The 19,625-nt window shown below is 48.8% G+C and overlaps 1 protein-coding gene across 1 annotated transcript in view; it reads right to left on the reverse strand.

The window, feature by feature from the left end:
• The window catches only part of epha7 (eph receptor A7), a 76,561-nt gene that overhangs the window by 43,700 nt on the left and 13,236 nt on the right, over positions 1-19,625 (reverse strand). The window contains 4 exon segments of the mRNA XM_034527774.1: positions 3,255-3,282; positions 3,284-3,574; positions 3,576-3,592; positions 12,898-13,053. Of these exon segments, the coding sequence (XP_034383665.1) occupies positions 3,255-3,282; positions 3,284-3,574; positions 3,576-3,592; positions 12,898-13,053 (492 nt within the window).

Raw genomic sequence — 19,625 nt, forward strand, 5'->3', positions numbered from 1 at the left:
ACACACAGGTCCTGTAGCCTTTCCCATAACCAATTTCCAATCCTATTGCTGTGCACTTCTTCTCCACAGCGATTTTAACTGGCTCAGAGATGTGAACATCCGCTTGAATAAATATTAACGCTTAATCTATGAGCAGTGCCCGCTCGCGAGTGTGCCGGAGGAACAAAAGGCCCTGTTTACGAGTGCGCTTGAGGAAAGCTAAGGCCCCGGAGGGCCTCCGAGGGGCGGCTCACAATGGAGTGCTGATTGAAACGCGCTCATAACTTCCAGCGCACGGCGGCGAAGACGGCGAAAATCCTCAACATGACGGCGGGGAGAAAAAAAAAGAAGGGGAAAAACAATCTCTATTGAACCGCCGCGAGGAAGGAGCTGGAGAAATCAAGCTTATGAACTCGCAGCCTCCACTTAAACTCATTTAAGACGGAGCTGAGAGGTAATTAGGTTTCTGGGAACAATAAGCACTCAGCACCTCGTGTTGCAGCTCCAGCCTCGCCGCGCCTTTGGTGTAATTAGGGGAGGTGTGAATTCCTCATCAGATGGATCGCCATCTGCATTCACACACGTTCATCCCCTTCAGTCCCGAGCTACGGGGCCCGTGCACGCAATTAACCATGCGGGAGGCGTAGATGGGGGGGAGCAACTCTTCCCGTTTCCTTTTTCTGAAGGTTCTTTCGGTGCAATGGGGCTCGCCACGCGAAAGGTTAATCAATTCTGAATGATGAGCCATAAAGGCTTTAATAATGCAGTCATTCTCTTATCGAGTGGTCCTGCACGCTCGCTCAGGAAGGGGACGATTGTTTTAGGAAGCTCCGGCGGTCCAATTACAAAGCGCTCGAGCGTTCCCTGACAGCCCAGAGAGTGCTGGACACAGTGAGGGTCCGGCGAGCAGGACAATGAGCCCGGAAGAGTGGAGCTAATGTCCGCCCCAGACGAGAAACAAGCGAGACGCGTCACGCTGCCGTCAATATCAATCGATTGGCGACTATCGACTTGCAAATTAGCCGGAGCTTGAAGAGCTTTTTCAGCAACTGCCATTTTCCATAATTGTAGACTTCCTGCCCCCACACCCCACAGGGGTCCTCAGTGGAGGAAGGGGGAATGGGAAATAGTTTATTGTCACCAATGAATTCCCTATAGAGGTGAGCGCAAAGTGATTAAAACTTACTTCGTCAAACTGGTCTGAATCATATCCAACATCCAAATATCTTTTCAGATGGAGGCCCTTGAAGAAAAATCATAGAGGGGTCGGTGACCTTTCGTGTATCATTTTAGGGGTCCTCGACACAAAAATGGTTGAAAGCCTCTGGTCTCAAGGTTTCACTCTGTCAATTGAACAGATGGCGTGTGCCGGCTAGCCGTCAAGAGCTCCAAACCCAGAAGGTGTTTTCGTATCATGGCCCGAAATAGTGTTTCAGAGGATAGTGCGCCCAAATATCCCAAAATACTTAGGGAAAACCAAGGCATGTCTTTTTCTTTCACGTCATTTACAGTTATTGACTGGCACATATTATTGGCTGTCAGAACTTAATGGAATTAGCCAACAAAATCATCAGCTGTCTCATCCCTGCTGACCCATTACACTGATTACAGTGTTATAGCTCTTAAATGGTGCCACTTACTCAAAATAATAAACATGACACCGTCTTGGCCAAGCACGCCGTTCGCCTTCACGACGCTTAATGGCGAAAATATTCCGCCGGGTTAGCTGAGTAATTGTCTATTGTCATCGTGCCACGTATAATCATAAGTGACTCTCAAAGAGCTTGTGTTAATTGTTTTCTGTGTCCCCCCCCCCCCCCCCCCCCCCCCCCCGAGGGTGGTTGCCCTCCTTTCCCCGTCATCCTTGTGCCCTTGGCCAGGCACATTCCGGCGCGTGTCTATGTCACGGATAGAGCGCGGCGGAATGCATCATCCCCGACACCGCGTCCAACACACATCCGTTCATTTAAATGCCCCTCTCGTTCTCGACCTCTCCCAGATGCGGACATCTAGTCGACTGCGACCGCGTGTCTGTAAACTGTTTGCGGTTGAAAACCTTTTGCAGACGTACGGCAGGTGAGCGGCTGAACTCTCCGTGGAAACGAGGACGTGAGCGTGAATGGACGGAGAGACGGCGGTTGCATGTGGAGCCAGAGCTTCGGCTCTCTCTTCTTTTAATCACCACAGTCAGAGCACTCTTTTGGGCCAAGTGAGTTTCATGGATGCTCGAGCATGAAAGAGTAATCTTGTTGGGTGGATCCATAGAAATAATGAATAAAAAAAGGGCTTCAGAGCTTGTCACCACAAAATATAGCATTTAATTACGCTGCGCTCCCTCGAGACTGCACTGCAAATAAAGCTCTTTGGGTACCACTGAGAGTCTGCATCGTGGCTAAACTAATAATATTGGCTACTGTAGTGCTGATGCACACATTACGTTAATCTGGGTAATATGCATAGTGGATATATTACTGGATAATAGCAGACTACGGTCATTAATGCTAATGGAGAATCATGACCGTAGTTTGCATATGAGATGTTTCCAAAAGGAAATTGTCAGTCGCCTAATGCTCGCTCAGCTGGAGCGGCGGGTGAACTGTGGTCCGAGTCGAATATTTACAACTCCATCTTCGGGGGAAACATTTTGTGGTATGCGCTTATTCACTTTCTTTATGCGGGTCGGACAAAAGATCAATGCCAATCTCTCTCCAGAAACGTTGTGTTCTCAGACAACGAAACCGACTGTTAGGTTGGACGGGTCAAACAAACACGGGGCTGACGTCCATGTCCTGTGTGAAACCAAAAGTCAACGTTGACTCTTTTTTCTTTTTTTACCCACCTCAAGTCGGTAATTTAAATAATCTAACAAATAATCTAATCTAACAAACATTTATATAATCTACTAAACATAAACAAGTTGTGTTTTTGTTTCGATTTACAGCGTTTACAGCTGTGACTCAAAGTACATTTCCCTCTAAACATAATTGAGAATGCAGTTTAGTTGTATGGGAACGTCATTTCGAAGGAGACCTGGTTGCTGGGTAGAAGAAAAGGACATGGTTAGCCTAGCTTAGCAGCTAGCACATTGTACCTCGTACGTTTGATCCACTAGCAAAAAAGAAATGTGAAAACAAATATATTCACTTTTAGGGCGGGTTAAGTGCTGTAACAAGTCCCGTTCCCAGACACTGTTGGTCAACTCTTACATTTCTGTTGTGCCCGGATCAAACCAACCAGTTACAACGTGTCATTTAGTGTGGTGTAAAAGCCCTTACCTGCTTGACCGGTGGCGATGCTGACCGCCCGCAAACAGCCGCTGCGTGCGGCTCAGGTCCGACACGCCGTTGACAGCCTCCACCTCAAACGTGTAGTTGGCGTGGGCGAGCAGATCCACGACGCTCAGGTAAGTGTCCACTAATCCCGACTGCGCCGGAGAGTATCCCACATTGGGCCCGCACGGCACACACTCCTCGGGTTCCCAGCTGCAACGCCGGCATATGACCCTGTAGGTGACGTCGTTGCGGCCGCCCGTGTCGGCCGGCGGGTTCCACTCCAGGCCGACGGTGGTCTGGTTGATGTTGTAGACCAGGTTCTTGTGGCGCGGAGGGAGGTCCTGTCAGAGGTGGACACGGAGGAAGCCAGAATGAAACAACTGAGTGCCAAGGAAAGTGACAGCCAGAGTGTACAATGACTGAATATGTGCTTTACTGTGCTCTGAGAAGGAAAAGAAGAAGAAAAAACACACACACACACACACACACTACAGGACATGCCAACTCCAGTCCTAGAGCCAAACACTGACACTCAATTATAATAAGACCAGTACAGGTAGCCTACACTGAAAAGAAGTCCGCTCTGGCAGCCACAAGGTCAGTGTTGGAGGGCTGTGAAATGGAGCCCCAGAGTTTCAAAGGGGGAATCACTTCATAGCAGAGTTCATGCAACGCAGTCACACGTCTGTTTTTCCTTATCACTCTATTGTCTCGGTATTCATGTCAGTTTCCTTATACGAGTTGACTGAACGCTTGCTGAACTCATAAAATCAAGGTGTTGAAAACAATTGTTAGTTTATTTGCATCCCAACGTCTTTGTATTTGGCTTCAAACTCTCCAGACAGTCTTTTTTTATTTTATTTCATGTGCCAGAGCACTTCAATGACACAACTGTAGACCATCTAGCTATGGGAATCACACCCGCCACAACACCAGCCTTGTGCCAGCTGGCGTAAAGTGTGTGTGTGCGTGTGCGTTCGTCGACTACAAAAGTTTTTTGATGTCCCAGGACATCTGTCCACAGACACGCACGAGACACCTGGCAAAGCACTCGGCACCTCTTCTGTGGTCATTCCTGCAACAACGCCACGACCTCCACGACCGCGTTCTGCCGCGATGCCTCACACGCGGCGCCGGCCACATGCGGTCGTGATCATGCACTGATCCACACTAATGAGGCGGCGTGACACAGAAGTGATCCTACTTGAAGCTGCTTTATTAGCCTTTCGAGCGACTCGTGTAAATGTGACTCGGACAGTTATTAGCTGACCTCAACTCCGCCAGTTTCTCACTTGCGATCTCAAATCCAGTTACAGTTACTTGTTATGTTGATGAAATCGAATCGGGCAAATCGGTAAGTATTGATTCAGTTGACGTCAAGCTTCAACGCTCCTTGCAATCTGTTCTTTGGGCCACTTGGGAGGCCAAGCTGGCACCCGATCAAAGCCAGTGTGTCTGCTGTTTTCGCACCAAGCAGATAGCCAATGGGTTTGAAATATGTATTAAATTCTGAAAAATCAGAAAAATGCTGAAAAGTTGAAACTGCCTGACCTTTTTCTTTTCTTTTCTGTTTTTCCAGTGTACTGGTGCACGCAAAGATACCCGCTGATTCATCCAGGCGGACTAAGGGCTTTGTTTACATACCGATTCTTTAACGGCGTCAAATGAAAGCGGTTGAAACGGGGGTTACACGGTCTTCCAGTTCTCCACAAATACACAGCGAACCCAGCAGGAGATGGTGGCTTTACAGGGTTGCCTTGGAGAGTTATATCATACAGGCAGCGGGACACTTAAAGTTAACGTCCCCCGGAAAAAAAAGACTCAAAGACGGACTCGCCCACAGGATTTATGGACGAGATTTAGACCAGGATTATCACCGCCCTGTAACTGCCGTCTAGAGTTTCCCTCGGAACCCAATAACGAATAGCTCCACGCCGTCACGAGTGCGCGGGACCACAAAGCGCTCGCCTGTAAATGTCCACGTAACGGCGGAGAGATTAGCTCATCTCGTAAAACAATGAATAACAAATTGCTGCTTTCATCTCTCAAATTCCAGGCTGTTGGCTTTTATGGTCCCAGATGTTGATATGAATTAACTCCCCCCACCCCACTCTAACACAGTAAAGATTATATGACTTGTATTCTTTGTTTATGAATGCGCAAGGAACATCTTCAGTCTGTTCCCTGGGATTTTTTTTTTTTTTTTTTAAACGCTCTGCCTTTCTCAGGAAAATACTCTTTAAGCAGAATCTCGGGGAGGGAGCTCTCCACTCGCTCAATTTGTCACATTAACTTAAGAAAATGGGTCATGCATATGCGCCGAGCCCAAAACTGCTACCACAATATCCAGGCTCATTAATACGCCACTTAGGTTGTTTTCCCCCTGTTCCGCCCTCTAGAACCGAGGGGCTCAACGAGAGACATCCATATGCATGATTATCGGGCGAGATAGCAGACTGCGGACCGGGAAGATGAAAGAGCCACCTGTGCAGGTGGAGCGACTGCCGATAGCGCCGCTCCACTTCGGCCTTGGCGCCGGCAATCGACCTCGCGCTCTCAATCTCCCTCGCAGACAAATAAGGGAAGAGGGCGCCTCGAGCTCATCCGCACTCTGGCCGCCCCCACGCTCTTATGCACAAGCACTTTCCCAGTCTGAATCTTTCCTCCACCCACCCCCCCCCCCCACCCCCCCCCCCCCCCCCCCCCCCCCCCCCCCCCCCCCCCCACCCCGCTAGCATGGCCATGGACACGGCGAGGGATGATTACATCTCATTTTGCCCGTGCCACTCTCGTTCGGGTCTCAGGTGCCACAGATCAAAGCGACGAGATCTCAGGCAACGAGAGTGAGAAAGTGAAATGAGATTGGACTGACCCTGGATCTGGAAAATTCATATCTCTCTAGGGGGGGGGTGTGTTCAGATACTTCAATCCAAATGCTCTGTCAGATCACCTTCCATCCGATATCCTTTTCCCACTTTGACACGTCGCATTGAAATGTGTTTCGGGTGATCGGGGGTGCAGTCGGATGGCGCTCGATTGCGTGACAGTGCACCTTTGGGTTTGTGATCCGATCAATCTACATTAAAGCCTGCGACCCAGCTTGAGCTTTAGCGAATGTGATGCGCCGGTGGTCGGGCCTACTGTGGAAGATAATCGAGGGTTACGGCGGGCGGGTGGGGTCAAAAAGTGACAAACCAGCAAGGCCATTTGTGCTCTGCCATATAAAAGTGGGCGTTTTTTTTTATGTATATTTTGGATTGGCTCGTCATACCTGGACAGGATCACGCACTCAAACCATTCGGTTGGTCGTTTGAGCTCAAACAGGCGATCAGATCTCAATCAGAGCTCAACGTGGACACTGGAAGGCATATTAATAACCTACAGGTGTCAATGTGATCAGGTTCAATCAGATCTGGATGAAGTCCAGATACAGGACGCATGTCAACGCAAGGTGTAAAGGACGGTCTCTGTTTCCGTAAAAAAAAAAGACAATCCCAATACGTGTAGAGGAGTAGAGGAACGACGAAGCTTCTCTCTTTGTCATTATCATTTGCGTGTACGCCTGGAAACAACCAACAAATCAAAGGAAAATGGAGAAGAAAAAAAAAACGGTGACGTGGTGAGATGACATAATCATACTACCCACTTTTCAGAAGCATGCTGAACCCCTCACTTCTATCTGTCTTCCTCTGAATACTTTTCCTCTGGCCCCACTTCACCTGCAGCCTGAGCCCCTGAGTCTGTCTGTCCGCTCATCCTTACAGCTCAAGGGCTTGTCGCTCTTCCCATTCTTTTTACTCTTTTTTTTCCCCTTCTCCACTCTCTCACTGCCCCCCCCCCCTCCTCTATTTCTTATCTTTTCATGTTCTCTCCTCTCTCTCACCCTCCTCCCAGTTAAGTTTCATTCCACGGATTAGCCTGCCAGAGCCCCCACAGCCTGGAACGTCTCAATCACTAGCTGGCTTCCCCCCTTCCCAATGCACGTATCTTGTATTTGTGACGACAAAGAAACGCCAAATAAAAACTGTCCTTGCCTGCTGCCGCACCGTTTGCCGGCTGACATGGCGACGATGTTCAAAGCGAGTAAACAACGTCCTCCAGTGCGTAAAGGCGTAGAAGCATCCACTACATCTAATAATCTACCATTACGTCTGATAATCTACCGTAAAGAAAACACGGGATGGTTTTGTAGTTCACGTTTCAAAGCCCCGTCTCCACTCTGCGTTGCAGAGTTGTGAGACCTGAGTAAATCCAAGCTTAGGAGAGAAGAATCCGGTGCTTATCTGCCTTGAGAGGTGCTCGGGGGGCCTTAACCCTCCACAGCCTATTAGCCAGCTCTGCTCTAATTGGGGAGCGGTGGAGGGATGGATGGATGGATGGATGGATGGATGGCGGAGGGGGGGGGGGGGGAGTGGCATTCTAATCGCCCATGAGGTAATCCTGGCTCTACAAATGTGTGTTGCCTCAGTAGCCAAATCAGAAAGCCTTGTTTTTTCAGCCATTAAACAAATGCCCACTGTGATCGGGACGTCTTCACATAAACTCTTAAATGCCACCCCCATATGAGGACATCTGATTGTGAGTGAAGTGGCTGCAAAACTATATTTGCATGTCCCCCCTCTCCCCCTCATAACCATGATGAGGGGTAATAAAATCATACAGCAATTTACATATAATTTACATGTGCGTGATCAGGACATGGACGGGAGGCATTATGTTTCCATCAGCGTAATCGGATCACTATGCCCAAGTTTAATTCTGATTTGGTTCATTTTGGTGACCTCAAAAGGATCGCTTTGGTTCACCCAAGAGGCCCGGACCCAGGAGGTCCAGACCCAGGAGGTCCAGACCCAGGAGGCCCGGACCCAGGAGGTCCTGTCTTGTTAAAGGGTCTTGTGTTAGAATCGTTAGTTACTCCGGGGCCTCGTTGTTGGTTCATCCAGCCCTGACCACAGGATATGCTGACGGGGCGAGAACTCAAGCAGTCCCACTATCAGACAGGTGCAGCCATGGAAGTACAACAACAAAAACATGGCGTTGACACTTCAGCCGACCACCCTTCCAACAGTCCCCCTAGCAACTTCAGGCAGGACGGACCCTCTTTAGCGGACGTCAACTTGTCGAGGTGGCACATTTCTAAGGGGCGTGGCAGTAGTCTGTGTGTGTGTGTGTGTGTGTGTGTGTGGGCGGGGGGAGACGACTTCTCACAAACCGCCCTTCTCTGCCCCCCAAAGCCTGCACTAGTGCCGCTCGCAGCTGTTGCGTGATTGATGCCCACTCCGCCAACCTGTCAACGGGCCCGGCCTGTGTGTAGCCCCCTAGGAGAAAACCGCCCCCCCCCCATGGACGTCTCCCCGTACGGCTCTCATTTTCTCCCAATTTTGCATATGAATGGCGTGGACCAAAAAAACTCTCTGTACACACACACACACACCACACACCACATGGGAAACAATGTATCCGTAGCTATATGTTTGTGAAACTTCTCCCCTCATCTTGTATTCAGCACCGATTTCGGCTTTTCCACGTCCCCCACGTTACATCTTCGTCTCATTTCCTCTCAAATCCGCATCGACACTTCCTTAATCTCTGTGTGCCAGAGCTCCATCTCACTGTTTTGCTAAGGCCTGCGATACGGGGGCTTCTGCAAACTCCTATTTAAAAAAATAAATACAAATCTGTCAATCACACTATTTGTTCAGGCAGTTGCAAATTCTTGTTCAATTTCAAATTCACTCCTGGTCTGGATAAGTCTTGAGAAATCACAGTGGCTATTGGTCACAGTGACTTAATCCAGCGATGAATGGGGAACGGCACGTACGGAGAGGCGTGAAAAAAAAGAAATGTTGAAAATACATATTTACATATGGGGTCATCAAGTGTAGACCCGGCATTAATGAAAATGAATAATGGAAAGTGTGCATTAGGCAACTTCAGTAATTACTACGCTACCGGGCCAAGGTGATTACCCAGAGGGGGGAACAGCCAGAGGACACGGCAACAAAGTGGGAACTTTCTACCGCATGCGAGTCCTTGTCCTCCATCAGCGGCAGATGTTGAAGCGTTACCGTCTGATCGGGATGGTTGGAGAACTGAGTAATGGACCCGTCTTTGGGAACAAGGGTTCCGTACGGTCGCCTCCCCGCTACACACAGAGACTGGTGGTTTGTGGTCATCGGGCCGGCCTCAAATTAGCTTTGCCTGAGTTATGGCCTTGTTTGTGCCCGACGGAGTTCCACAGACCAATCTGAGCCTTTTAGTCGGTACTTTGTGTGCTCAAATTGAGGCTCGCGGATTTTCTTCACCAGACGGTACTAATTTACAATTAGTACAAATCCTTCCGTCAGCCTTTATGATATTTATTTGTTACTTGTCTGGGGCCATGAGACAACACGAAGTTTATAACTTCTTCTCGACAGCAGATGCCGCAGCCACAAGTGACAGTGAGGGGAGAATGCTGCTTCGGCCGCTTTAGAGACACCATCATTAGGAGGGCTGACTCAGAAGCACAAGGAATCTGGCCACAAGCAGACAGCAAACATCTCTCCTGCAATCTGTTTCTGTCTTTGTTTACAACTGAGAAAATCAACACAAAAAAAACCATTGGAATGTTAATCTGTCACGGGCAAAGAAAGGACGGCTGGGGCTGAGCCATTGTTTTTGGCAAATCACAAGTAGGTCTCAAGTCTTTGCACTCAAGTCCCTAGTCAAGTCCTAACAAGTTCCAAGTCAAGACAGACAAGTCCCAAGGCAAGACAGGAAAGTCCCAAGTCCCAATCAAGACAGGCAAGTCCCAAGTCAAGACAGACAAGTCCCAAGTCAAGACAGACAAGTCCCAAGGCAAGACAGGAAAGTCCCAAGTCAAGACAGACAAGTCCCAAGGCAAGACAGACAAGTCCCAAGGCAAGACAGGAAAGTCCCAAGTCCCAATCAAGACAGGCGAGTCCCAAGTCCCAAGGCAAGACAGGAAAGTCCCAAGTCCTAATCAAGACAGGCAAGTCCCAAGTCAAGACAGACAAGTCCCAAGTCAAGACAGGCAAGTCCCAAGTCAAGACAGACAAGTCCCAAGGCAAGACAGGAAAGTCCCAAGTCAAGACAGACAAGTCCCAAGGCAAGACAGACAAGTCCCAAGGCAAGACAGGAAAGTCCCAAGTCCCAATCAAGACAGGCGAAGTCCCAAGTCCCAAGGCAAGACAGGAAAGTCCCAAGTCCCAATCAAGACAGGCAAGTCCCAAGTCAAGACAGACAAGTCCAAGTCAAGAGAGACAAGTCCCAAGTCAAGACAGGCAAGTCCCAAGTCAAGACAGACAAGTCCCAAGTCAAGACAGGCAAGTCCCAAGTCAAGACAGACAAGTCCCAAGTCAAGACAGGAAAGTCCCAAGTCAAGACAGACAAGTCCCAAGTCAAGACAGGCAAGTCCCAAGTCAAGACAGACAAGTCCCAAGTCAAGACAGGAAAGTCCCAAGTCAAGACAGACAAGTCCCAAGTCAAGACAGGAAAGTCCCAAGTCAAGACAGAAAAGTCCCAAGTCAAGACAGGCAAGTCCCAATCAAGACAGACAAGTCCCAAGTCAAGACAGACAAGTCCCAAGTCAAGACAGACCAGTCCCAAGTCAAGACAGGCAAGTCCAAAGTCCAGAGTCAACTCCCAAGTAAAGACAGTCAACTCTGTTGTCCTAGTCGTTGTTGTTAAAATGGCCTTAAACTTGTTTGGGCACAGAACTCATAGTAATAATGAATACAAATGTACTAATATCGTGAACTCTTTTTGACATTTGTATTTATTTCTATATTCGAACATTCATTCAACAAATAGAGGGAACTGAATAGATTCGTGGCACACTTTCTCAGTAACATACTATTTGTCTCCTTTGCGCTTGGGGACACTCCAGGTAAATCACGTTTTGATGCGTCCACTTTGGCGCGGACGTATCAAAATGTGATTTACAGACTGAATAGCAGCATTTAAACAATGTCTGTTTTCCAGAGGAACGCTCCACGTGTATGACGGCTCTTTTTTTCGTCTCCTTTCGTGGTGACTCCAGCCCACGGTGGCGACGGCGGACTCTCCGGACAGTCCACTTGCTCATGTGCCGAGGCAGCGGGTTGAGACGGACCTGAATGCTGAGCACATTTCTTCCCAATTGTCCAAGTGAGAGAAACACAGACAGCTAAAATGCCAAATAGAAGCTTGATATTTGGACAGATAATGCTTCTGGGAAACCATAGCTCATTAACAACCAGAGAGAAAACTTTCTGAAGTGATTATCTACTTTTTTCCTCTCCTGCCCACAAGTTTTAATGTGTTTTTTCTTTCTTTCGATAATTCACTTTAATGAACCCGGCAGAAACATTACTTTTTTTTCCGACCAATAAGCGGAATTCAAGCAAATCGGAGAAAAAAAAGGTGCAAGCTCTCCGAGGCCCGTGGCAAATAATTCGCGACTGGAAAAACACGAAAACACACCCGAGTGTTGGAAATAAAAAGGAAGGAGAATTCGGCAGCAACGAGCCGCTTCACCAGACGCCGATAATACGCAGGAATCCTTTGATACGTGATATTCACAGTATCAAATCCAAACTCCAATATGTGTAATCCTCTCTTTTAATTCTCAGATTTAATGCACAGACAAGGCAACGTGTTGCTCGTGACGTTCCACAGTTTGCTTAAGATCTCACCAGTAGTCTCTCTCTTTGTCACACACACACGCACACACACGCGTGCACACACACACACACACACATACACTAGAGATTCTTGGCCTACTTTGGGTGTTCTGGGATGAGAACAAGGTGTGCCTTTTACCCGCATACGCATATCTGTGTCTTGTTGTTTCTCGTCCATATGAAAAGTGCTGCAAAATAAATTACCGATTGTAGATGTGTCAAAATGTTGTTGTTTTTTTTAAATAAAGCAAGCAGAAGAAGCATGTATGTAGCAGCCAGAAAGAAGCCTGTGGACCCATCCGGGAGTCTTGCGATACATTATCAGTAGAATGAAGCCGGCACGCCGATAAGGTGCAGAGATTATGTTTAGGGGGGGGTTGCTGTTTACCTCCAGAGATAAAGCAGAGTGCTAACATCGCCCTGCTGGGGTGTGACACTCCCTGTTGCACAGCAGCTGAAGGCAACGGGAGGGGGGAGGGGAGGGGTGACCCATCCAGGAGCACCTTGAAATAAACTCACTTGAGAATGGATTTGGAGCAAATCCCCCCCCCCACAGGCCTGTGTAAATAAGCCATCAATGGCTGTCACACAGACGTAAAACACTGGCCCGGGACAAACGAGGACGCGGGGCGGCTGCCTGGGCTGCCGACTGTAATTGCAATCTTTCAGACGGGAAATGGCAAATTGCTCCTCTCATCATTAACAACCAGCCGAGACAGAAAACAGACACGCAAAGCCTGCAAACATAATTATAATGACACACTGGGAGGCAGAAGAACTGCCATGGAACACATCTGGGGCCAATGCGGACTGACGGAACCGGTCTGCCGTGGGGCTCTGGACTGTGTGTGTGTGTGTGTGTATGTGTGTGTGTTTTCTTCTTTTTTTTTCCTTCTTCCTCTCCTTCGCATGCGCGTCTGTTTAAATTCACGTCACAACAAGCGCTGCGGTTGGCATGGCAACGGAGCAGGCGGACTCACTGGTGCAGGCCACGGACGGCGGGTCGGAGAGCGCCCGGTAGTAGCCGTCATCGCAGTCGCAGCGCCAGGAGCCCTCGCGGTCGTTGAAGCTGTGCGCCGGACAGCGGGAGCACTGAAGGTCCTGGGAGGAAGACTTGTAGAAGCCACGTCCGCACGCTGGAGAGGAGGAGGGGGGGGGGGGGGGGGGGGGGTGGGGGGGGGGGGGGGGGCACCAAAGGATGAGGGTCAATGCAAGGTGAAAAAACTGTATTATGTGTCATGCAATCGATCAGTTCCTCCGAAATCCCAGCATCATGCAATTTGCGATAAATGAGAAACAGGTGCTCAATTTCTCAATTTTGTCATATTCAATCTTCAAAGGAAAAAGAGGAGAAGAAGAAAACCAAATCGGTGAGTGAATAGGGCAGTGTTTCCCAATGTGTTGTTGTTGTTGTTGTTGTTGTTGTTTTGAGTCCCCTTGAAATAATTCATGATACCAAAAGAAGGAAATGTTTAGAGAACACAAAGACATTTTCTTCTTTCTTTGCACTCATCATCTTGCACATGATTGCCTTCTGGGACAGAGGATTTCTTATGTTGTAAAGATTGTAAATGTATTCATTTTTTATTTTGTTTTATCTTTGTGTAACCAGATGACTCAAATTCTAATTTACAATGATGACCGAGCCAAGAAGACCTCCGAGGGAAATTTATGACTTAGAGCTGTACAAAAAAAATTGATTTGAATTCCCTATAATTAAGTTTAAATTTGGTTCAAATAAGGATTATGACAAAGATATGTACAGTCGGTAATGGGTAAATACAGCCAAGCTGGCATGGTAAAAAAATGAATAAACTCCCACCCTTCACCAGAAACTCAATAGATACCTGGAATTGTCAGTTCATATTTAGTAAACCCGGCTAAGCCGCGTTCACAAACATCTCCAGGTGATATTTAATTCAGTTGTGTGCAAACACAGCCTGGAAGAGGCGTCGCGTCACACCTGAACACCCATCATGAAGAGAACGGGGCATGACGGAACAAAACCACCGAGTTCACATCTTCGAAGCAGCCAGTGTTTGGTCTCAACCCGCCGCACTCGGGGGGCCTTCGTCGAGCACACTGAAAGAAGAAGAAGAAGAAAGTCTCCCGCTGAGGCATTCCTGGAGGTGAATAACGAGGCGGATGAATCCTCGGGTCAGCGGAGGGGTCCGACTTGTTTATGACAAGTCCCGTCTCGGAGAGGAAACATTGGGAGGAGATGAGCTTTTTACAGCTCGTGGATCGTTTCTACGTTTTTTAACCTTTTTCGACCGAGACGGTAAACAGAGCCGACTGACTGAACGTGACCAATCAGGGAGGACTCCCGTGTGAGGAGTCATTTTCACTGCAAAAGCCCTGTCTCCGACAAAATTACACTCCCATGCAGCTGAACCGCAATTACGCTCATCTTCTGGATTACGGTTGCAGTTTTTAAACACGTGTTGGAAATTGACACAAACAACAAAAAAACTTAACAAATACTTCTTCTTTTTTTAGAAAACTAGGTTTGTTTGTTTCTTCGGTACGTTGTTTAAGTCCCGGACGTGAACTAAACAGAGTGAACGTTGATCTCCTGGGTGAAAGTCGTGTGTTTGTTCGACATCCAGACTTGGTGCGGTTCCATCGCCTGGGGAACGCAACATTCGGGAGACTTTCAGGCTGGTCCCAATTACACACTTACAGAAAGAAATGGTTCACCCGCCCACCGTTTCCCTGAAGCTACGAATGATTCCCAACGACAAAGATGGCAGTGAAGCGGCGAGAAATTATTTGTGAGGAGTAAAATGTCTATTCCGGGTCGGGCTATTTCAGCCTCGGAGTCGAACTAATCCACAGTAACCGGCTGAGTGTGCAAAAAACGGAGCTCAGCCAGCCCGAAAATAAGAAAAAAAGATGCAATCCAGGCCACATGATTTCTTCCACAATCTGCAAGAAATCTATACTTATGTTGTTAGCTCTGCATATAAACTATCAAATTATACCCAAAATGCATTTTTCATGAGCAACAGGGGGAAATAAGTAAGGTTGTCGTACCCCCCCATTACAGATCTGGGTTCTGCTATTTCTTTACTTCCGTCTCCCTTTCTTTTGTTTTCGCCCCCCCCCCCGAGGGAAACATATTGGCCAACGCCTCCTGTGACAGGTTCCGGAATAAGAGGGATAAAGGGATCTGAATTCTTCTTGTTGTACCACTTCCAGAGCGGCGTGAAGAGGAGGCCGGGGCTCAGGGTTTTCCCCGTTTCAGCGACATGAAAGCCCCGTTATTCTCCATTTAACGCACTGCCACGGCCTCGTGGAACAACACCTTTTACTGTCGCTTTTCTTTTCTTTTTCCCTTTAACAAAAAGAATAAAAAAAGAAAAAAGACACGATTTCATCTCTATTCTTTCTTTACCTTTTCCGAAGCCGGTAATTGAAAACAGAGCCGCGAGGAGGCTCTCTGCGAGCGAGCAGGCGGGCGAATGCTGACCGGGCAAAAAAAAAAAACGTGGACCACAAGAGTGCTTACTCGTCATATCGAGCCGCTTTATTCGCAGCCTGTTTCACGTCTGATGAGCGATGGCATTGTGACAAGACGGGCCCGAGGGAAGAAGCCTCTTATCTGATGCACAGTGTAAACACCCCCCACCCCCCACCCCCCACGCGATGACACCTGGAGGGCTTTCTCCCGCAGGTCCAAGAAGGCCGCTTGCCAACGGGCTATCTCCTGATGTGACGGCCGCCACTCCGGCTGACGACAGCGTTCCAAAACCCGGGATTAAGGCGAGCAGAGGGCCGGGGCGAGGGAGGGCGTTCTAAAGTTAACTTCACTGGATGACTCCATTTTTGTGACCACGCAGCCTCGTGGCTTTAACAGGGTTTCTGTCGGGAAGACAGACGCTCTCTCTCCATTCAAACCAATTCCAATACTCAAACTCAAGGTGCCGTGCACTGATCAATACCACTGCATGTTTTCTCCAAGTGTAAGAGCTGTAAACATACATCGGCATAAATAGAATAAATCAGTAAATCAGTCATCGCTGACTGAGTTTGATTTTATTTCTTTTATTAACTGTAGCTGCTAAATGCTTTTTTTTTTGGTCGAACATGCAACAAAAACAGTTTTTGACATTCAACTTCCAAAACAAACCTCCTGAGAGAATGTGTCGAAAAACGTCTCAATCTAGTTCCCGGAACAAACTCCACGGCGTCAGTCTGGTATTTATTTTATTTTTTTTTTTAAAGAGTAACAACGTATTTTCCCATGTTTTCGGTATTCGCTACGTGAGTAACTAATGGGTCCAGTCGCTCGGGGGCAACTCCTCACGGTCCAATGAGAGTGCTCGCTTTTTACCACTGACAATCAGACCTGATCGAGCCTAAAAAAAAAAAAAGACCTGTCGGGTTCTTTCAAACATGTTTCAAACATGCGCTTCTAATCACAATCTGAGCTTGTCAAAACACTTACATTTACCTTGTTAGGCCTTAATCGGGTTCATGGCCCACGTACAGAAACACCACTCACAGCAAGAGATGCTTTTGAACCACATTTAGCCCCAAGCCCTGTAGCTGGATGTAGCAGTCCCAGAGCAGGTGGGCACAAATGTGGAATGCTGAACATGAATGACATTTTCAACAGTTTCACAGTAGAGGCCAATTACCATCTCCGTATCAAAATGCATTTGTGCCAAGCTAATGCGGGAAGCGGGGCGGTTTCAGCAGCATACGGGACAGGAACCAACAGAAAACTAATGTGCTTCGAATGGCCGGTATCGGCACAACATCAGGCTTTTTTTTTTTTTACTGGTGCCATGCTCACCAAACGAAATCATTACTTTGAGATCTACGCCGCATTAACGGATAGAAAACGACGGCCCCCACTACAAAAAAACAACGGCCCTGCTTTAATAAACCGTGACTTCTCCTTTAACTCCCATCAAACCCAGTTCCTTTTTTCCAATGCTTCTCTCTTAATGTTTCCCGGCTCAAAGAAGAAAAATCCCCAGTGTTTATCAAGACTGGGTTTTGGCACCCGGAAATGTTTACAGAGGCAACGAGGCGACAAATAAGGGCAAAAAAAAATATGAAAAATAAAATGCCTGTCTGACAAGGGGGCAACTAAGTGCTTCTGCAGCTTTCCCCACCGCTGGCAGAGCATTGAGTGACAAGTACAAACACAGCCGGCCCGGCCCGGCATTCCAGTCCCAGCAGCTAAACACTGACTGTGCTGGCGACTCCCCCGCTCCTGGCACCAGACGCCGGGGGAGAACACCCTTAGACCGAGAAGGGAGGATGATAGCGAGCGAGAGGTTGTTTGTCGACCGCTCTCTTGGCGACACTTCCCCTCTGAGGGGGGGGGGGGGGGGGGGGGGGGGGGGGGGGGGGGATATGTAGCCGGCTCATGCGGCAAACATGACACGCACACACGTTAAAACCCCGTACGCTGGAACTACTGACGGGAGGGCTTAACGTGTAATTACATTTGTAAGGATGAAGTGTACAAGGAGTGACTCCTTGGAAGGGGGAGAAGGAAAAAAAAGGAAAGAAAAGGCCCAAGCCTGGTCCTGTTCTTGCACAGATAAAGGCAGACAATAATGGTTTGCGCTGGTTGACACTGGCCCTTTAAAAGAAAAGCTCAGCGGCAGACACAACAGTCGGCTTATTTACGACACTGAGGAACTGAGTCCGTCCTCAGAGAAGTGGGTTGAGGTTTCTCAGAGAGGAAGAACGACGAAGAAGTCTCACTAGCCAGCTCGTCGGCCGGCTGCAGAGCCCAGCATCTGTAATTTACCTTCCAGTCAAGCACTCTGATTCAGTGTGTGTGGGGGGGGGGAGACAAGCTGCAGTCAGCAATTTTTATACTGACGGAGGAAGAGGATAAGGAGAGGTCCTAGGGAGTAGCGGGACAGACATAATCAAACGCTCCTGTGACTTTGTCTCAATCGCAACGCACATGCACGCACACACACACACACACGCACACGCACACAAACACTAACCCAGGGAATAAAACAAGTCTCCTTATCTTATTCAGACACACAGACATATACACACAAAATCAGTATTTTCCTAAGATCCTGGTTTATTTCTCTCCCCCTCTCCGAGCTGAGCTTCTTAACATTCTTGGATTGCATCCCGTTTCTCATGCGCTTTGGCAGTGTCATGACACTCCGGGGTGAGGGACAGGGGAGGCGGAGGTGGGCGGGGGTGCAATGACTTACTGCTTATGCGACAGCCTGACATATCCCTTCCTGGCCAAAATAGAAAATAATTATTCCTCCTTGTCTGGGAGGCGGTGGTTTCTTTTCCAGTTAATCTAGACCTCGGCTGACAGGCCGGATCCCAAATTTGCCCCGATTTGTTTTCCCGCATAGCTTTCTCGCTTTCCATGTAATCGCCCAGGGGGGGGGGGGGGGGGGGGGAGACCAACGCTACGATCCAAGAGTCTGGGACCTCGAGCGCGTCGTCGACTCTTGATGTTTGTGCTCCACCGGGTGTCCTGCATGGGCAGACGTCATCCATATTGGTTGTGTATGATATGTTTGTGTGCGGATGGTCTTTACAATAAGCGGGGGCCCCCCTCGGGGAAAGCGTCTTCCTCGCTTGCTTACAACCCACCAATCCAATCAAGTTCACAACCCTTGATACGAAGTGCAGAACTCTAGCTGGTCCGAGCAGGGCAGCTGGGATATTGAGTTCCTCCTCCGCCCCCCCCCCCATCTGTGTCTCAATATTGCTGCGGGACGGCGCTGCAGTGTGGGCGAACATGGGAGAGTCCCCTTTTGATTTTGAACAGAATGGCCGAGCGCGAATGTGACTAGTGTGAGCCTTTCTGTGTCCACGTTGCTAGCAGCGATGAGTCGTCCCCCCCCCCCCCCCCCCACACACACACACACACACACACACACACACCTTCTCCGGCTGCCCTCCCGTACGGCCTGATTATGTGTTAAATCCGCCCGTGTGTCGGGATGGATGTGCTAAAGGGGGGAGGTAGGGGCGGGGGGGGACCCGGGGAGAGCGGCCTGGAGATAGCACCCCATTAGAGTGATAAAAGAGGCAGAGGGAGCAGAGCGGCCGACAGGACCGATGTGCAGCCCCCCCCCCCCTTCCCCTACAGCTGATGAATGCCAGGTGCAGCGGGTCAAGCGTGATAAAGGAAACTGTTTATTTTCTTATTTAAAAGCGCTCATAGCCGCTCGGTTGTGGAAACGTCTTTATAAATATCAACTCTCGACACACGGCCGGTACGATGGGGAGCCCGTCGCATGCGGTTTGTAGGAGTGTGTTTCCACCCAGTGTCCTTTTGCCTTTTGTCTGGTTCAGAGGTCCAAAGCTGAGCTGGCCCTTTTCCGCCTACCTCTGAACAAGTCTGTGTATCATCTGAAATGTTCCCATGTCTGGGGGAAAAAAATGGCAGCATTTTGGGGCCGGGCATACTTGTGTTGGGACATATCTAGCTTCATGGTGGAGCTAAGCTCCTTGGCAAAACCTTAAAGCAGAGTATGCTTCAGGGTGGGCTTTACTGTGATTGACAGCTCTCTACTACGCCACCGTCTCTGTGTCCCTCGCCAAATATGGTCACGTCCATTCACTGGTTACAACAACAACAAAAAAGCCAAGATGGCGACCGCCATGATCCAAGATGGCGAGGCTTCAAAACGAGGCAGTCCACAGACCGACGGGTGACGTCACGGGGACTAGTTTGGGTTTTGGGGAAACAAAC

Source organism: Cyclopterus lumpus, chromosome 24, assembly GCF_009769545.1.
Source record: "Cyclopterus lumpus isolate fCycLum1 chromosome 24, fCycLum1.pri, whole genome shotgun sequence".
NCBI lineage: Eukaryota > Metazoa > Chordata > Actinopteri > Perciformes > Cyclopteridae > Cyclopterus > Cyclopterus lumpus.